General features: G+C 37.4%; 1 protein-coding gene across 3 annotated transcripts in view; it reads left to right on the plus strand.

Annotated features, from left to right (window-relative positions):
• SPATA17 (spermatogenesis associated 17) overlaps positions 1 to 14,609 on the plus strand; it is a 179,844-nt gene extending 165,235 nt beyond the window's left edge. For all 3 annotated transcript variants that reach the window (XM_047705765.1, XM_047705764.1, XM_047705762.1), the window contains one exon: positions 14,527 to 14,609. In XM_047705765.1, coding sequence (XP_047561721.1) covers positions 14,527 to 14,607 — 81 coding nt within the window. In that variant the 3' untranslated portion in view covers positions 14,608 to 14,609. The remainder of the gene's footprint in view (positions 1 to 14,526) is intronic.
• Positions 14,610 to 16,078: the final 1,469 nt, after the last annotated feature.

Genomic DNA, 16,078 nt, shown 5'->3' on the forward strand with positions numbered 1-16,078 from the left:
TGACTAAATTTAGTTATTGCTATAAAAAAAAAATTTCTCCAGCTGCCACTTATCCAGATAATGCATCAAATATTATTTCTATGTGAATATTTTTCTGGCTAATTACTTTTTGACAGGAGACACCATTTGTGGTTGAAGGAAAGAAAGAAATAACCATTATTAATAGTCCTCTTTATTTCTCCAAATCTCTCTCTTGGGCTGTGCTACTTAAGGGCTATAAATGCGCCAGTGGGAATTAGAAGTTATGGGCCAGGCCCCACCACTGGTGCACTATTGGACACCTACCTCTTCGTGGGGAGCCAGAAAGGTGTCAGTGCGTGTTGCATGAGGATTGCATTAGCCATGGCAGTGCCTGTTGAGGACATGATGAATGGAGCTCTGTTCACAGACGAGGCCATGCTGCCCCTGTCACACTGGCTACAGAGAAAAGGCAGTGAGCACAATGCATTCTGCAAGGGCCTCTACTCCAGCTAACCAACAAATATGAATAGGTCCCATCAAAAAAAGACCTTGCTTGATGCTTACCTACTTTCGGCACTGCTGATGTCAAGTGCACAAACAGGCTTTAGACATCAGAAAAGTCTTAAGGCGGATAAATCAGTCTTTTTAGGGCAGCTTAGTGGATTTAGGTTACTTGAAATGACACTCATGTTGTAGTGACAAATTTGGTGGTTGTGATGTTCTTAGTTTGCATGGTTACATTCTCATCACCTTCAAGTTTGCTCAAATGTCATCCGAGACCAGGCGTTCCTGACTACATGATTTGAAATTGCAGGCCCTTTCTCTAATTCCCTCAGCCCTTCTCCCTACCCTGTTTCATTTTCCCTCGTAGCACTTACTGTTATCTGACTAATTTATTTACTTATTTTCCATCTGCAGTCACTAGAAATTTAAGTTTCATGAAGACAGGAATTTTTGCCCGACTAATTTCATTGCTCTACAATCTAGAGTAGTGCTTGGCCTAAGTTGTCATTTAACGTTTTTTTTTGAAAGAAAGAAAAAAGTAAGTGAATAAATGAATGAAACCAATTCTTTAAAAGGAGCAGAAAGAAATTAAATAAATAAGATAACTCTTGATGATATGAAAATCTAGGTTTGGTAGAGGGTTTTGAGAATTCTGTTCATTGAAAGCTTCATTTATACTCAGAAATTATACTGAAATGGAAACATCTTCATAAAACTAAAATGTCAGGTTACAATTGTATTATAGTATATAATTATATATAGTAATATAATTATATAATAATATAATTATACAGTTAATGTTCACAAAAGGTTATTTGCAACCCACTCTGTAAGGAATACTAAACAGTTCTCTATATTCCTTAGTTCATATTTTTATCGTGTTCTCATTCATTCATTTGTTCATTCAGCATAGTTTGTGCCCAGGGAGGCACGGTATCTTTAGTGTTCTGGAGAATATATAAGTCCACACAACAGTGAGTGCGCCGTGATAGAGCTTGACTATGCAGGAGGCGCTCGGTAGATTCTTCTTGTCTTTGAGGTGGTCACGATCTGTAAGGTCAGCATGAACACTGAGTCAGTGAATCCTGAACCTAATACAGGGTTAGGTTTCTGAGAGCCTGTGGTCAACATTTCTGTCAACCAGCCAATACATAACATTGTTTTATGTGTGTTTCTGTTGAAACTAAGTAAATATATATTGTTGATTCATTAACATCTAACTCCCAGCTAACAGCCCTGTAACTCCTGCCTGAGTGCAGGTTAGCTAACAAACATCTTTTCTTCTCAAGGACCATAGTAGCTTTCCTGACACCCAGGAGCTCTAGACAGCAAGGCAGCCCTGTGCTTGGGGGTCCATTTTAAACAGTGAAATTACCAAAAACAGGCACAAAAGATGAAAAAGGTAGTACTAAAATTAGAACGCAGGGGGACACATTTACAGAGTAAGAGCTGGAATGAAAAAGCAGGTCAGCTGGGATGTGTGCCTCAGGGGACTCAACTTTTTTCCACTCTGCTTGTATCTGTGAGTGACTGTGAAAGCACTATGGGTATTGATTTGGGGGTTACAGATGAATTTTAGTAAATTTGTGAATAAGGAATTCGAATAGTAAGGATCAATGGTTAGTGTTCTTATAAAGAAGTCATCATGGTATACATTGCTCTAGGGTGTTTCCTGGGAAATCTGGGCATTATCATCTTTGCAAAACAGAGTCACAGTGAAAAGACCTGTATTTCCATTCAGTCATGATTTCTGAATCCTGAATGGGTCAGGCACTCTAATGGTGCTGAGTCACAATGAGAAGTCTTGTATTTCCATTCAGTCATGATTTATTGAGTCCTGATGGGTCAGACACTATTGGTGCTGGTGATGTAGACAAGACAAATACACCCTCATGTCCATTTACCATAGAGCTCACAGATGAGTATGTTACTCACTTTTTCTCTATTTTCTCCTTTGCTTCTTCTTTTCTCTCTCTCTCTCACATACTCTCTCTCCTTCTCCCTGTCTTCCTAATTTCTCTGTCTCTTTCCCAAACACGTTTAGACACAGATTACTGAAGGTACTGATGGACTTGGGTATAGCATCTCCTGGCTGGAAAATGGAATATTCCAGAGAGTGGAGGGACCCTCTTGAGGATGGAGAACTGGGCACATAGTTTCCATCTCCTGTTGGCTTCTAGAGTGACAGGGTTGAATGAGAGGATGAAGAGGTGCTATTCCAGAAGGCTCACACTTGGAGCAGATTTGTGGTTTCCCCAAGGCCGTGTCTTTATCATTTGATCATTCCTTCAGCCAAATAATATTTACCAATTTACCAATATTTACCAATAAATATTTACAATATTTACCCTACCATACACTGTGTTAAACCTGGGGAATACAACTGTGAAAATCATGTGGCCCGTCTTTTAGCAGTTATTTCTCCTCTTGAGAATTGTCTTAAAGTACCAAATTACCTAGAGGCATTCAGTTTTTTCCTACTAAGAAACACGCAGTATTTAAGAATGTCACAATCCTGGTTTCAGTTCTTACTCCCCATTCTAAGTGGTTTTCTTTCTTTTCTTTTCTTTTTTTCTTTTAAGATTTATTTACTTATTTGAGAGAGAGCACGAGGGCATGGGGGCGAGGCACAGAGGGCAGTTCGCAGAAGGAGAGGGAGAGAGAATCGCAAGCACACTCCATGCAGCGCACAGAGCTGACGCGGGGCTCAATCTCACAACCCTGAAATCACGACCTGAGCTGAAACCAAGACTCTGACATTCAACCAAATGTGCCACTAGGCACCTCTGTAAGTGATTTTCTGTAAGCCATTCCAGTACTCTCTCTGAATACTTTTGCAGCCCATTTTCCAGTGCACTAACCAAATGCAAGCCCGAACTTTCCTTTAGTGCCAGCTTCATACAGCATTCCCTCTATTTAAAATGGGCTGTCTTTCTATATGAAAATAGTGTTCCGGAACCTCTTACTCTGGTATCATTAGCTTTGTTACCAAGCCAACTAAAAAGCTACACAGATCATTCTAACTACCAACATTGTATCAAGTTGGATGTTCCATTTCGGTGACTTTTATTTAGATGACATTTTTACTGTTTTTAGTTGAAATTAAGTGGATAAGGCCACATTTTATATGTACAAATATATTTCTATATCTTGATCTATTCCTTCTGATATATACATCCTATATCTCTCTTATTGTAGCCGTAATACACAGACACCATAATGCAATGAACTGGTCATACAAGAAACTCCGTTACTTACCTTTCACTTTACATATCTGGCCTGCCATTTCCCACCTGTGCGTTTATAACCAAGGCTATAACGATGGAGGAGGAGCATGAACTAAATAAAAGAAAACAGATAAAACTATTAAAACTATAGCTAAGAAGAAAGATATATCTGCCAAGAAGAAAGGTATATAAAGATGGAAAAAGATTCAGCAGAAACTCAAATATATAATATTAGATTTTGGATGTACCCAATTGAAATGAAAAGTAGGAATGTGTATACCAAAGTCAGATATAAATAACCTTTGAATAAACAGCTGTTAAAGGTTATTCATTCACAACTATTCCCTCCACCCACCCCACTCTTTAGGGTATCTGAGAATTTCTTAGTTTTGAAAATAGCTAACACTTATCAAGTCCTTGCTATATGCCAGGCAGTGTTTTAAATGCTTTATACGTATGGACTCAATCATTTTAACAACGCTATGAGTAAAAGTGTTACTATTTTGATGTTATTTCATCTCATCTCTTTCAAATGAGGCAATAAGAATTGCAGGGGTTAAATTAGGTGTCCAGGATCACAGAACTCTTAAGAATGAAGCTGGATTTCAAACTCAGGCAGCTTGGTTCCAAAGCAATACTACCTCAGAGTAGAAATCATAAGTAAGTTTTCAAACCACAGTTGCAAATACCGTCCATGGTACGCTAAGCATAATGTAATATACACATGAACTTGGTTTTCTTTCCACGTTCAGATTGATAATGCATCATGAACTTGGGATGAGCTAGAAATGGTTTCTTTGAGAACATACACAAATGGTTTAATTGAAAGAATAACGTGATAAATCCTAACACTATGGGATTGAGAAGAACACAAATAATAGAGAACACTTCAGGATGTTTTCCTGAAACCGCAGAGTGAACAGGGAGAAGCCACTAACTCCTACAACTTTTTTTTTTAAGATTTTATTTATTTATTTGACAGACAGAGATCACAAGTAGGCAGAGAGGCAGGCAGAGAGAGAGGAGGAGGCAGGCTCCCTGCTGAGCAGAGAGCCCGATGTGGGGCTCGAACCCAGGACCCTGGGATCATGACCTGAGCCGAAGGCAGAGGCTTTAACCCACTGAGCCACCCAGGCGCCCCACTCCTACAACTTTTAACCATACTCTTTTGTCAAAACTAGGAATGCTCTTGCCATCATAGCATTTTCTGCATGTAATGAGAGCAAAGTTTGATTGTACAGGAATAATGCCAGGCTATCTTTTAAGCCTGCCTACAAACTCTCATTTGAAGACTATGGAAAATCCCATGTGCAAACTAGACTTAATTGCGGTCTCATTCAGGAAGTATTTTCAGTTAAAATGTATTTAGTATTCAGCTAAAAGTTCTTTGCACCCCCCCCCTTTTTTTAAGTTCTAAGAAAAATCTTTAAAATGCTTTAGAGCTATTTTTTTGAATATTTAAAAAAATATATTTTAAGCTGAACAGTATGTGCATAACCTTTGATTTCTGTCTTGTCCTTCCAATCTCAGAGATTTTGTGTGCTGTAATGTTATCGGGACTGTCCTGCTTACCAACACTGAAGCGGGTTGTTTAAGTACTCAGTTGTGAGTATCTGGTGAAAAACCTTAAATAACTAGATAAACAGCCCAGCTGCCAACCTAAAGTGATCTTACACTTCGGGGGTGAGTGGCCCAGGAAATTTGCTCTTTGTCATTTTGACTTGGGTTTGAAATGGACCTGGGCTGCATTCCAGCTCAAAGAGCCGTTCACTTCCAAAGACTCCTAAATTGTCCCAAGGAGCTCATTTTAGCAGTGGATTATTTGTGTTTGGCTGGGCGTCCTAATAGCAAAAGCTGTCTGCTTTGGCAAGCAAAGGCTATGGCAGGATTTAGAATTACCGTCCCCAGTGTTTTTCTTGATGAGGTTATTTTTCAGAAAAGCACCCCCCCCCCTTTTAAAAAGTGACACTGCATGAGTATTGTGCAGGTGGTTTTCTCGAGCTCAAAAGTTTCCCATGACAGGGTGGCCTGTTTTATGTATCAGAGGCAAATTTTAAACAAATGAGAACAGCACCAGATTTTCTCCCAAACCAAAGCTTTCTTAATGGCATATTCATCTTTTGCTATACCATAGGTAATGGTTACTGGTTAGCTAGGGCCAAGTAAGAATTTGGGGTTTTAAATTAAAAAAACAAAAGTGATAAAGAATTTGTGAAAATTTTTCTGTTAGGGAATAGAGAGTGTAGGTACTTGAAAAGTCAATGCCTGTTTATCTACACAACTGTAAATGCCTATTGTCTGACTCTCCCACTAAGCTGTGAGGTCTCCTGGGAAGACACGACTAAGTTTCAGTTACAATCAGTTGGAAGCTGACTAGCATGGTACTTACACAGTGTAGATGTTCAGATGTTAGTGGAAGGCCCAGGTGAGACCATAACACAGGTTTAAGTCATGCTTCACTCATTGTATTCGAGGGGTCCACAATTACATACACAAGAAGAGCCACAGGACTGAAGGCAGAACATGTTAGAATTTCTACTTATATTAAGTTTTACCTCATTTGTATGCCTGTTTAACATGACATTTTGCTATCACAGTATTATACCTGTAAAATTTAAAACAAATAATCAGACATGTATTCAGAGTGCTTGTTCAAGATATTTTTACTGATGGGGATTATGATCAAAATCTTCTGAGTCCTGCCTCACTTCATTACTGCTCCAAAATTAGTTTCTCTTGGGAGCCAATGGAATTTATTTAATTTGAAATAAATAAATAAAGAATGTAATAGGTAGATTATGAATAGACTTTAGCCATTGAAGGAAAAGGGGAGGAAAAAATTAGTGCTAAGTGCCAGATATTTTATCCTGGTTAATCCTTACAACAACCCTGCGATACAGGTATCTCCATTTATAGATGATGAAGCAGAAGGAGTCAGGAGGTGCTTCCTGTGCTCTTATTTTCTGGAATAATTTAAACAGAATTGGTATCATTTCTTCCTTATTTGGTAGAAAATATCAGTGAAATCATCTAGGCCTATTTGGGAAGATTATCAATTATTGGTTCAATTTTTAAAAATAGATATAGGCCTGTGCAGGTTATCTGTTTCTCCTTGTGTGAATTTTACTAGACTGTATCTTTTAAGGAATTGGTCTATTTCACCTAAGTTATCAAGTTTGTGATCATAGAGTTGTTCATAATATTCCTTTATCATCCCTTTTATATACATGGTATCAGTCCTGATGGTCCATTTTTCATCTCTGATATTAGTAATCTGTGTCTTCGCTCTTTTTTCTTAGCCTGGCAAGGTGTTTATCAATCTTACTGATCTTTTCAAAGAACTGGCTTTTGGTTTTATTGATTTTCTTTATTGAATTCATATATTCAGTTTCACTGATTTCTGCTCTGATTTTATTTTCTTCTGCTTACTTTGGATTTAACTTATTCTTTGTCTAGTTCCTAAAGGGAAAATTTAAATTAGTGGTTTCTGCTGTATTTAGTCAGTGCTATAAATTTCCCCCTAGGTACTCCTTTTGTTGCATCCCACAAATTTTGATAAGTTGTACTTTAATTTTCATTTAGTTTGAAATATTTTTTTTTATTTCTCTTGTTGCTTCTTCTTTGACCCAAATGTATCTAGAGGTATTTTGTTCAACCTCCAAATATTTGGGGATTTTTCAGCTATCTTTCTGTTACTGATTTCTAGTTTCATTCCATTGTGATCTAAGAGTTTACTTTGTATGATGTATATTCTTTTGAATTTGTTGAGGTGTATTTAATGGCACCAAATGTGGTCTATCATGATGAATGTTCCATGTGACCTGGAGAAGAACATGTCAGCTATTGTTGTCTATAAATGTCAGTTAGAGTTGATTGATAGCTGTTCTTTTCGATTGTGTACCTACTGATTTCCTACCCACTGGATCTGTCAGTTACTTAGAAAGGGGTATTGAGATCTCTAACTACTACAGTGACTATTTCTGTTGCAGTTCTGTTGGTTTTGCTTCATGTATTTTGATGCTCTGTAGTCACACACATACATATTAAGGAATGTTATGTCTTCTTCGAGAATTGAGCCCTTTATTTTGAAACACCCGTCTTTATCCCTGATATTTCCTTATTCTGAAGTCTATTTTGTCTGGAATTAATATAGTTACTCCAGCATTCTTTTGGCTAATGTTAGCATGGTATATCTTCTCCATCCCTTTACTTTTAATCTGTTTGTGTCTTTTTCATTTAAAGCAGGTTTCATGGAACCAGCATATAATTGGATCTTGTTTTTTGTCCACAGTTTTTGCCTCCTTACTCATGTATTTAGACTATTCCCATTTAAAGTGATTGTTAATATAGTCGGATTAATGTCTACTCTATTAGCTGTTTTCTATCAGTTACCTTGTTTGGTCTTTTGTTTCTTTTGTTTTTGCTTTCCACTCTTCCAGGCTTCTCTAGTTTTATTCAGCATTTTACATGATTCCATTTTCTCTACTCCCTTGGCATATCAATTATACTTATTCAAAAAAAATTTTCTATGTGCTTGCTCTAGACTTTGGAGTACACAAATAACACTCATCAAAGTACACTTTCAAATAACTCTGTACTGCTTCATAGGTAGTTCATCTACCTTATAACAGATTATTCCAAACCCCACCCCATTCCTTATAGTATTGTATTCATTCATTTACCTCATCCATAAGCTATAGTCCCTGATTATGTTCTACTTTCTATATTGTACATATTATGTATTATGTATGTATATTATTATTTTTTTAACAAAATGGCTATCTGAAAGGTAATTAAGAAAAAAATGAAAATAAAAGGCTTTATTTTACCTTCATTTATTTCTTCTGTAATGTTCCTCACTTCTTTTCATTTTTTCAGTGTTCCAGGATTCATTGTTTATGCACCACACCCAGTGTTCCATGCAATACATGTCCTCCTTAATACCCACCACCAGGCTCACCCAACTCCCCACCCCTCTCTCCTCTAAAATCCTCAGTTTGTTTCTCAGAGTCCACAGTCTCTCATGCTTCATCTCCCCCTCCATTTTGCCCCAATTCACTTTTCCTTTCCTTCTCCCAATATCCTCCATGTTATTCCTTATACTCCACAAGTAAGTAAAACCACATGATAATTGACTCTCTCTGCTTGACTTGTTTCACTCAGCATAATCTTCTCCAGTCCCATCCATGTTGGTACAAAAGTTGGGTATTTATCCTTTCTGATGGCTGTGTAATATTCCATGGTATATGTGGACCACATCTTCTTTATCCATTCGTCTATTGAAGGGCATCTGGCCCTTTCCACAGTTTGGCAACTGTGGCCATTGCTGCTATGAACTTTGGGGTACAGATGGTCCTTCTTTTCACTACATCTGTATCTTTGGGGTAAATACCCAGTAATGTAATGCTTCTCACTTCTAACCTATTTCATTTTCCTTCTCTCTGATAACTTCAAAGTTTTCTTTCTTTAGAAAAGAAATTGTAGGGCGCCTGGGTGGCTCAGTGGGTTGGGCCGCTGCCTTCGGCTCAGGTCATGATCTCAGGTTCCTGGGATCGAGTCCCACATCGGGCTCTCTGCTCAGCAGGAAGCCTGCTTCCCTCTCTCTCTCTCTCTCTCTGCCTTCCTCTCCATCTACTTGTGATCTCTCTCTGTCAAATAAATAAATAAAATCTTTAAAAAAAAAAGAAAAGAAATTGTATTTCTTGCACAGGAGGGTGACCCATGACAAATTTCTTCATTTGTTATTGAAATATTTGTTTGTCTGCAAGTCTTTGTTTCTCCTTTACTTTTGAAGGATAATCTTTCGGATACAGAATTGTAGGTTGGTGATTATTTTCTTTTAACACTTTCTTACTCCACTCTTGCTTGCATGGTTTCTGCAGAGAAGTCCAATGTAATTCTCATTCTTGTTCCCCTATCTGGAAGGTAGTTTCTCACCCCACCCCCCCTTTGGCTTTTTTCGAGAATTTGGATGCATGGGTGTAAATTTTTGATGTTCTCTGAGCTTTCTGAATCTGGTTTCATGTCTGTCATTAATTTAGGAAAAATTTTAACCATTATTACTTCAAATATTTCTTCTGTTCCTTTTCTTTATGTCTTCTCCTTCTGATATTCCCAGTATGCATAAGTTATACCTCATGTGATTGTCTAACAGTTCTTGCATATGTGCTCCATATCTTGCATCTGCTAGTTCATATTTTTCATTCTCTTTTCCTCTTGCATTTCAGTTTTAGAAATTTCTCTGATTCTTTCCTCAGCCATGTCCAGCTCCTACTGAATCCATCAAAGCCATTCTTTATTTCTATTATAGCATTTTTTATTTTTAGTGTTTCCTTGGGTTCTTTTTTAGTTTCTGTCTCTCTGCTTGCTTTACCCTTGTGTTCCTGTGTATTGTCCACCTTTTTACATTAGCAGCTTTAGCGTATCAGCCGTAGTGAAATCCCCGTCTGACAGTTCCAAAATTTCTGCATATCTGAGTCTGTTTCTGATGTTTGGTTTGTCTCTTCAGATTTCAGTATTTTGGGGTTTGTTGTTGTTTGCCTTTTAGCATGAGTTTTAATTTTTTGTTGGACTCTAGACATGATATATCAAGTGGAAAGAACTAAGGAACATAGGCCTTCAGTGTGAATGTTTATGTTTTCTGCCAAGGAATTAGGCTGTTCACTGTTGACTATAGCTGTGGTGTCAAAGCTAAAATTTTCTTCAGTGTCCTTTTCCTTCTCTCCCTGCTTTTTGGTTTTTTGTTTTGTTTTGTTGAGTGTAAATAGAGACTCTTAAATGGGGTCTCAGACTTGTAGTTATTTTGGCTCTGATCCCTGTGTTATTACACAGGAGCCTAATGATGAGTTGGTAGGTTGTGGGAAGGGGAAATTCCATAGTCCTATGATTAAGTCTTAGTCTTAGTGAGTCTTACTTCTCTTCCTTTGTATCAGTCAGGCTTTGATGTTCTCTCAGGCTGGTAAAATAGTTGCACTCAAGACAGGCTTTATTAAGGAGAACAGAGGGCTCAAATGGCTATTTTTTCCCTCCCTCTGCTGGAAGCAAGAGTGAGGTTCACAGTGTGAATCCGGTAGACCTCCTAGTAGTAAAACTCAGGACAGCATGGGAACCCCACTATGATGGGGTGCCTCAGAGTTCTTAACTCTCAAATGGCCCACCCTGAGCCACCAGCAATTTGTCAGTTATGGTTGAAGGTATTCCTGTGATACTTTCTTTGGTGTACTTCTCTTTCTGAGCTTCTGCTCCCAGTAGTTTGTGATCCTTGGTACCTGCCTGTCTCTCCTCTTTTCAAGGCAGAAGTTTGCCCTGTGACCTCAGTTTTCTGAAGGATCTAAGAAGAGTTGGTTTGAAATCTGTTCAGCTTTTCCTGTTGTGATGATGGGAGTAATGACTTCCAAACTCTTTACATATTGGACCAGAAACTAGAGTCCACATGAGTAAACAAGTTCAGGTAGATTCAATACCTCAACCAAGCTGAAAACACTAGTAAATGGTAGTCCAGGGATTCCCACTTGGTTCTGGGTAGGCTAGAGCTTAGCATGGGGCCCAGCACGTGTTTGACAAATGAATCAATAGCTCCAAAGCCAGGCCAGAGCCCTTTCCACTATATAATACCACCATTGTCAAAAGTCAATGATTAGGTGAGGTCTAGGGTATCAGAGAATAAAGAGAATAACCAAACAAAAACTTCCTCAATTAAAAAAAAATTCTTAATGGTATTAGTGAAGGAAACAAAAAATTACTTACATAATAAGGGAAAGAATTATTATAAAGTAAGCCTAATCAGCACCAGAATACTTTGGTCAATGTGGACAACTAACTGAAATGTAAGAGGTAAATAAACCTTGGACTACACTATTTCCATTTTTATCAGTTTGGTAAGTTGCTTCTAGAAGGGTGTTCAGAATATGAAAGTGGTTTATAAGACAGATGCAAGGGTGATTTGGAAAGTGAGGCCTTTGGAGGAAGAGCACTCTGTTTCTGGAGAAGCAGCAGCTGAGGGTCCATTGAATAGGCCTCCAAGCACACGAAGAGCAGGCCCAACCCCGCCATTTGCAGAGCCCAAGGTCAGAGCAATGGAAGCCACATAGTATATGATTGAAAAGTTACAAATCAAGCTAACTGTTAAATAAGTGTGTTCTGTCATTCTACTATAATAAAAATACTTTTATGGGGTGCCTGGGTGGCTCAGTGGGTTAAAGCCTCTGCCTTTGGCTCCAGTCATGATCCCAGGGTCCTGGGATTGAGCCCCACATCGGGCTCTCTGCTCAGCAGGGAGCCTGCTTCTTCCTCTCTCTCTCTCTCTCTGCCTGCCTCTCTGCCTAGTTGTGATCTCAATATCTGTCAAATAAATAAACAAAATCTTTTAAAAAATTAAAAATAAAGAAAACACTTTTATAACAACATCAAGAACTACTTATAAAATTAAGAATGAAAGTTGGCAAAATATCAAAGATAACAATTTACTAATTGTTCCCATGACTGGGTTATCTGTTGGTTGGGTGAGTAATAAAATAAAGACACACAAGTTATGCATAATTATGTATTCTATATATTTTCTTTTCTTGTATTTCAGCAGAATCATTAATTTATATTTTTTTAAGTTTTTATTATTTTTAGAATCAAGATTTTAATTATTATTATATTATCAATAATGATATAAACCAGATTTTAAAAGAAAATTTAAATCTATTTAAAGCATGTACAGTTTGAATACATTTTTAGCAATTGTAATTGAAAGTAAATGTAAAAAACAAAAATTTAAACTTACTTATACATCTAAAGAATGAGTTACTTTATTCAGAATCATCTGTTATGTCAAAATGAGGAATAAATATAATTAATAAATATCAAAAGTTTAAACTAAGATCATTTAGATAAACTTAATATTTTCATTTACTTTTTTGAAATTTAAATTTTTACATGTGTTTATAAAACTGAAACTATTCACAGTCCTAGGTTTCTGAATTCATCAAGCACCTACATAAAAAAAATCACTACTATGCTTCACACATATACCTAAATTTCATACATTCAAATTTAAGAGTAGTTTGAATTATTTACTGTTACAAAATATTCCTGCTGTGTCAAGGGCAACTCTCACAAATACGGTATCAGTTCCTGAGTAACTCTGGAATCACAGTTTGGAATAAAAAGAAAACAAGAGTATGGCTGTTTGGTGCCCCAGAAAAATAATGCTTGATTATATGAAGTTCTACTGCATTTATGCTATCCAAGAGGAAGGATTTTATTCAAATTGATTGGTTTTTTTATCGAAGCATCTTTGTCACTTAAATTCATTTCATCCTTGAAAGCAGTGTCTGTTACAGCATAACTGTCCTTCATGTCACTTGGGCTTAGTCACTTTCATTTCACTAACACAGAGCAACAGATGTGAGCTGCTCCCTGGGGCCTGAATAGCATTAGTCATAAAAACAGATACTTAGGGTTCAGAGCTCAGCTGCGCCAGGGTAGAGAGCCAGGTCCCTGGCGGCAGACACATCCACGTGTTCTTCGGTACCTTTATGTTTTGTGTGTTTGTAATGTACTACCCTCTCTGAAAGAGGTGGGCTCAGGGTGGAGGTCCTTCTTTCCAGGGTTTTCTTAAAGGGGAAAAAGGCAAAAACTGTCCCAAATCATCTCCATTGAGAAAAGACTCCCGTAGGAGGAGACACATACAGTTTTATCTGGTCTGACTGTTATTTGCAATATTCACTGTTGATTCAGTACTTTACTTCTTTAATTTATTTGCCTTCTTCACATGCATGAAGGGCATTTTTATCCTCAATCAGATGCTGCTTCTCTGGTTACTGAGTAAAAGAAAGATTTTCCTTCTAAACGCCTGTAACATTCCTTTGAATCAGTGCTGTGGTACTTGGCACGGTATATCACCTTTCCTGTTTGATTCATTCAGTCAACAAATGTTTATTTATTTTTTAAAGATTTTAATTGTTTATTTGACAAAGACATAGTGAGAGAGGGAACACAAGTAGGGGGAGTGGGAGAGGGAGAGGCAGTATTCCCACTGAGCAGGGAGCCCTATGCGGGGCTCTGTCGCAGGTCTCTGGGATCGTGATCTGAGCTGAAGGCAGACGCTTAACGACTGAGTCACCCAGGCGCCCCAACAAATGTTTATTTTTTACAAAACAAAGCACCTTCTTCTATGAAGCTTAGGCTGTCATGTGGGACACAAGATAAATATGTAATATCGAGGAAAGGTAATTAAGAAAATAGAGGCCAGTTGAGGTGATAGAAAGTTTCAGGAGTGCTGTTTTGTATATACAGATAGTCTGGGAGGGCCCCTTTGAACAGAAATGCAATAAAAGGAGGGAATGAGCCATGGAAATAAGTGGAGAAGAGGCTGTCTGGATGGAGGCATCTGTAAGTATAAAGACAGAGAGGAAATGTGTCCAAGTAAACAGAAGTGTTGCTAAAGAAGACTGAATGAGGGGAAATGTAGAGGAAGATAAGCCACATCAGAAAGGACCCCAAAGCACAGCTATGTGGGGACCTTATAGGTCAAGATAAAAAGTACAGATGTGTGAGTTCCTTGAAGACAGGTAAGTGCATCTAGCCTTTGCATCGCTCAGAGATTTTTAATAGTGCTACCCATAGCTATGGTAAGCTATGTGTCTGAGGAAGCTTTGGTCCTTCTGGCTTTCAGCTGATAAAAATTAACTGCCAATTTTGTCTTATTTGAAGATATGGTGGGAAACTTGAAGTGCAGTTAAGTATCTGTCCAGGAATTTAATATGATATAAATTATAGTGAAATAATAATAGCAATACAAAGTCAATAAGATCTCCGTGGTAATCTTTGATCTTTTTCTTCCCAGGATTTCCAAACTGTATTACCGTCATTTGATCTCTTCTCAAAGTATGGAAAATTATATTCAAAAGCTGGACAAATTATCTAAAGGTATGCATTTTTGATAAGAAGGACTTCAAAAAGTATGTTAAAAACATTTTAAAAAATCAAGATTGACTTTAATTCTCAAGCATTTTTAAAACCATGATATAAAGTTTATATATCATATGGCTCCATTTTTCACTCTAATTTAATGGTTTTTAACATTCAAAAATTACGGATTTTATTTTTCAAAGCTTTTCTCCAAAGAAAACTCAAAATATATTAATAAAATTGACAAAAATCTGAAGTAGCCTTTTTCTTTAAGTTAATTAATACAATAAAATCGTTTTACACAACTCAGTGAAAAAATATTGGTAGTGTCCAAAAGCTAAAATAGTTTAAAATACTATTTCAGTATGTGGGTTATTTGAAGTATGAGTTGTCTTTAGGGGATTCCAAATACAGAGTGTCTAGGATCTCTGATTATCAGAGTTAACAGTATAGAGAAGAACAGAGATACCCACATACACTTCAAGATCACAGAAAGAGCTCTCAGTGAAAACCATTTAATTGTTGAGGAGTCATGGAATAGGAAGTGATTAAAATCAAAGTAAGACTAATTAGGTGCTCTGGCACTTTCAGCCTAATGTAAAGGAGGTGTTAGATGAAGACAGCAAAGATCGCTGTAGTTGAAGGAAAAGAGGCAGGAATGCGAAATCCCGCTGGATGGAATTCCCAGGTGTCTGGCACTGAGAAGCGAGGGGAAAGCACTGGCAGGAGACCGTTGGAAGGAGCACAGAGTAGATTCAAGCAGCTTATGTTTGTTCTGTAGATTTAGTGTTGTATCACTTCTCCCCCACTTACAACTTTGGAGGTTTCAACTCAAAAATTAGTGTGTTTAAGTAGATAGTAGTATCTACCTCTTAACTACTCCAAAGGAATGTAGGAAGGGAAATATGAAATATTCTGAGCTAATAGAAAAACATAGTGTCAAGCAGAATTGTGGTTTCAAAGGTTTATAAAGTACCATTGCATATGGGAACATTTATCTAGTATTTGAGATTCACAGTATGTCATAGTGGAAATAAAATTTTTCATACTTGTGTATGACTTCAGATGTTAGTTCAGAAATACAGCCTGGAAGAAATCAGAGAGGGAGACAAATCATGAGAGACTCTGGACTCCGGGAAACACACTGAGGGTTACAGAGGGGAGGCGGGTGAGGGGGGGAAAGGGTAACCTGGTGATGGGTATTAATAGGGCATGTTTTGTGATGAGCACTGGGTGTTATATGCAACTAATGAATCATTCTGCATCAGAAACTAATGATTAGTATATGTTGGCTAACTGAACATAATAAAAAGAAAAGATACAGTCTGTTTATAGTGGGAAAAGGTTGAGAACAATAAGAATACTCAGTATATGGTAAGTTAAATAAGACATAAATACAAAAGTATGAAGACATTAAAAATGTTAACAAAGATCTTTACCTATTAATTTGAAAAATGCCTGTATTTCTAAGAAAAGAAGGCTGAATT

The sequence above is a fragment of the Lutra lutra genome, chromosome 15 (assembly GCF_902655055.1).
Source record: "Lutra lutra chromosome 15, mLutLut1.2, whole genome shotgun sequence".
NCBI lineage: Eukaryota > Metazoa > Chordata > Mammalia > Carnivora > Mustelidae > Lutra > Lutra lutra.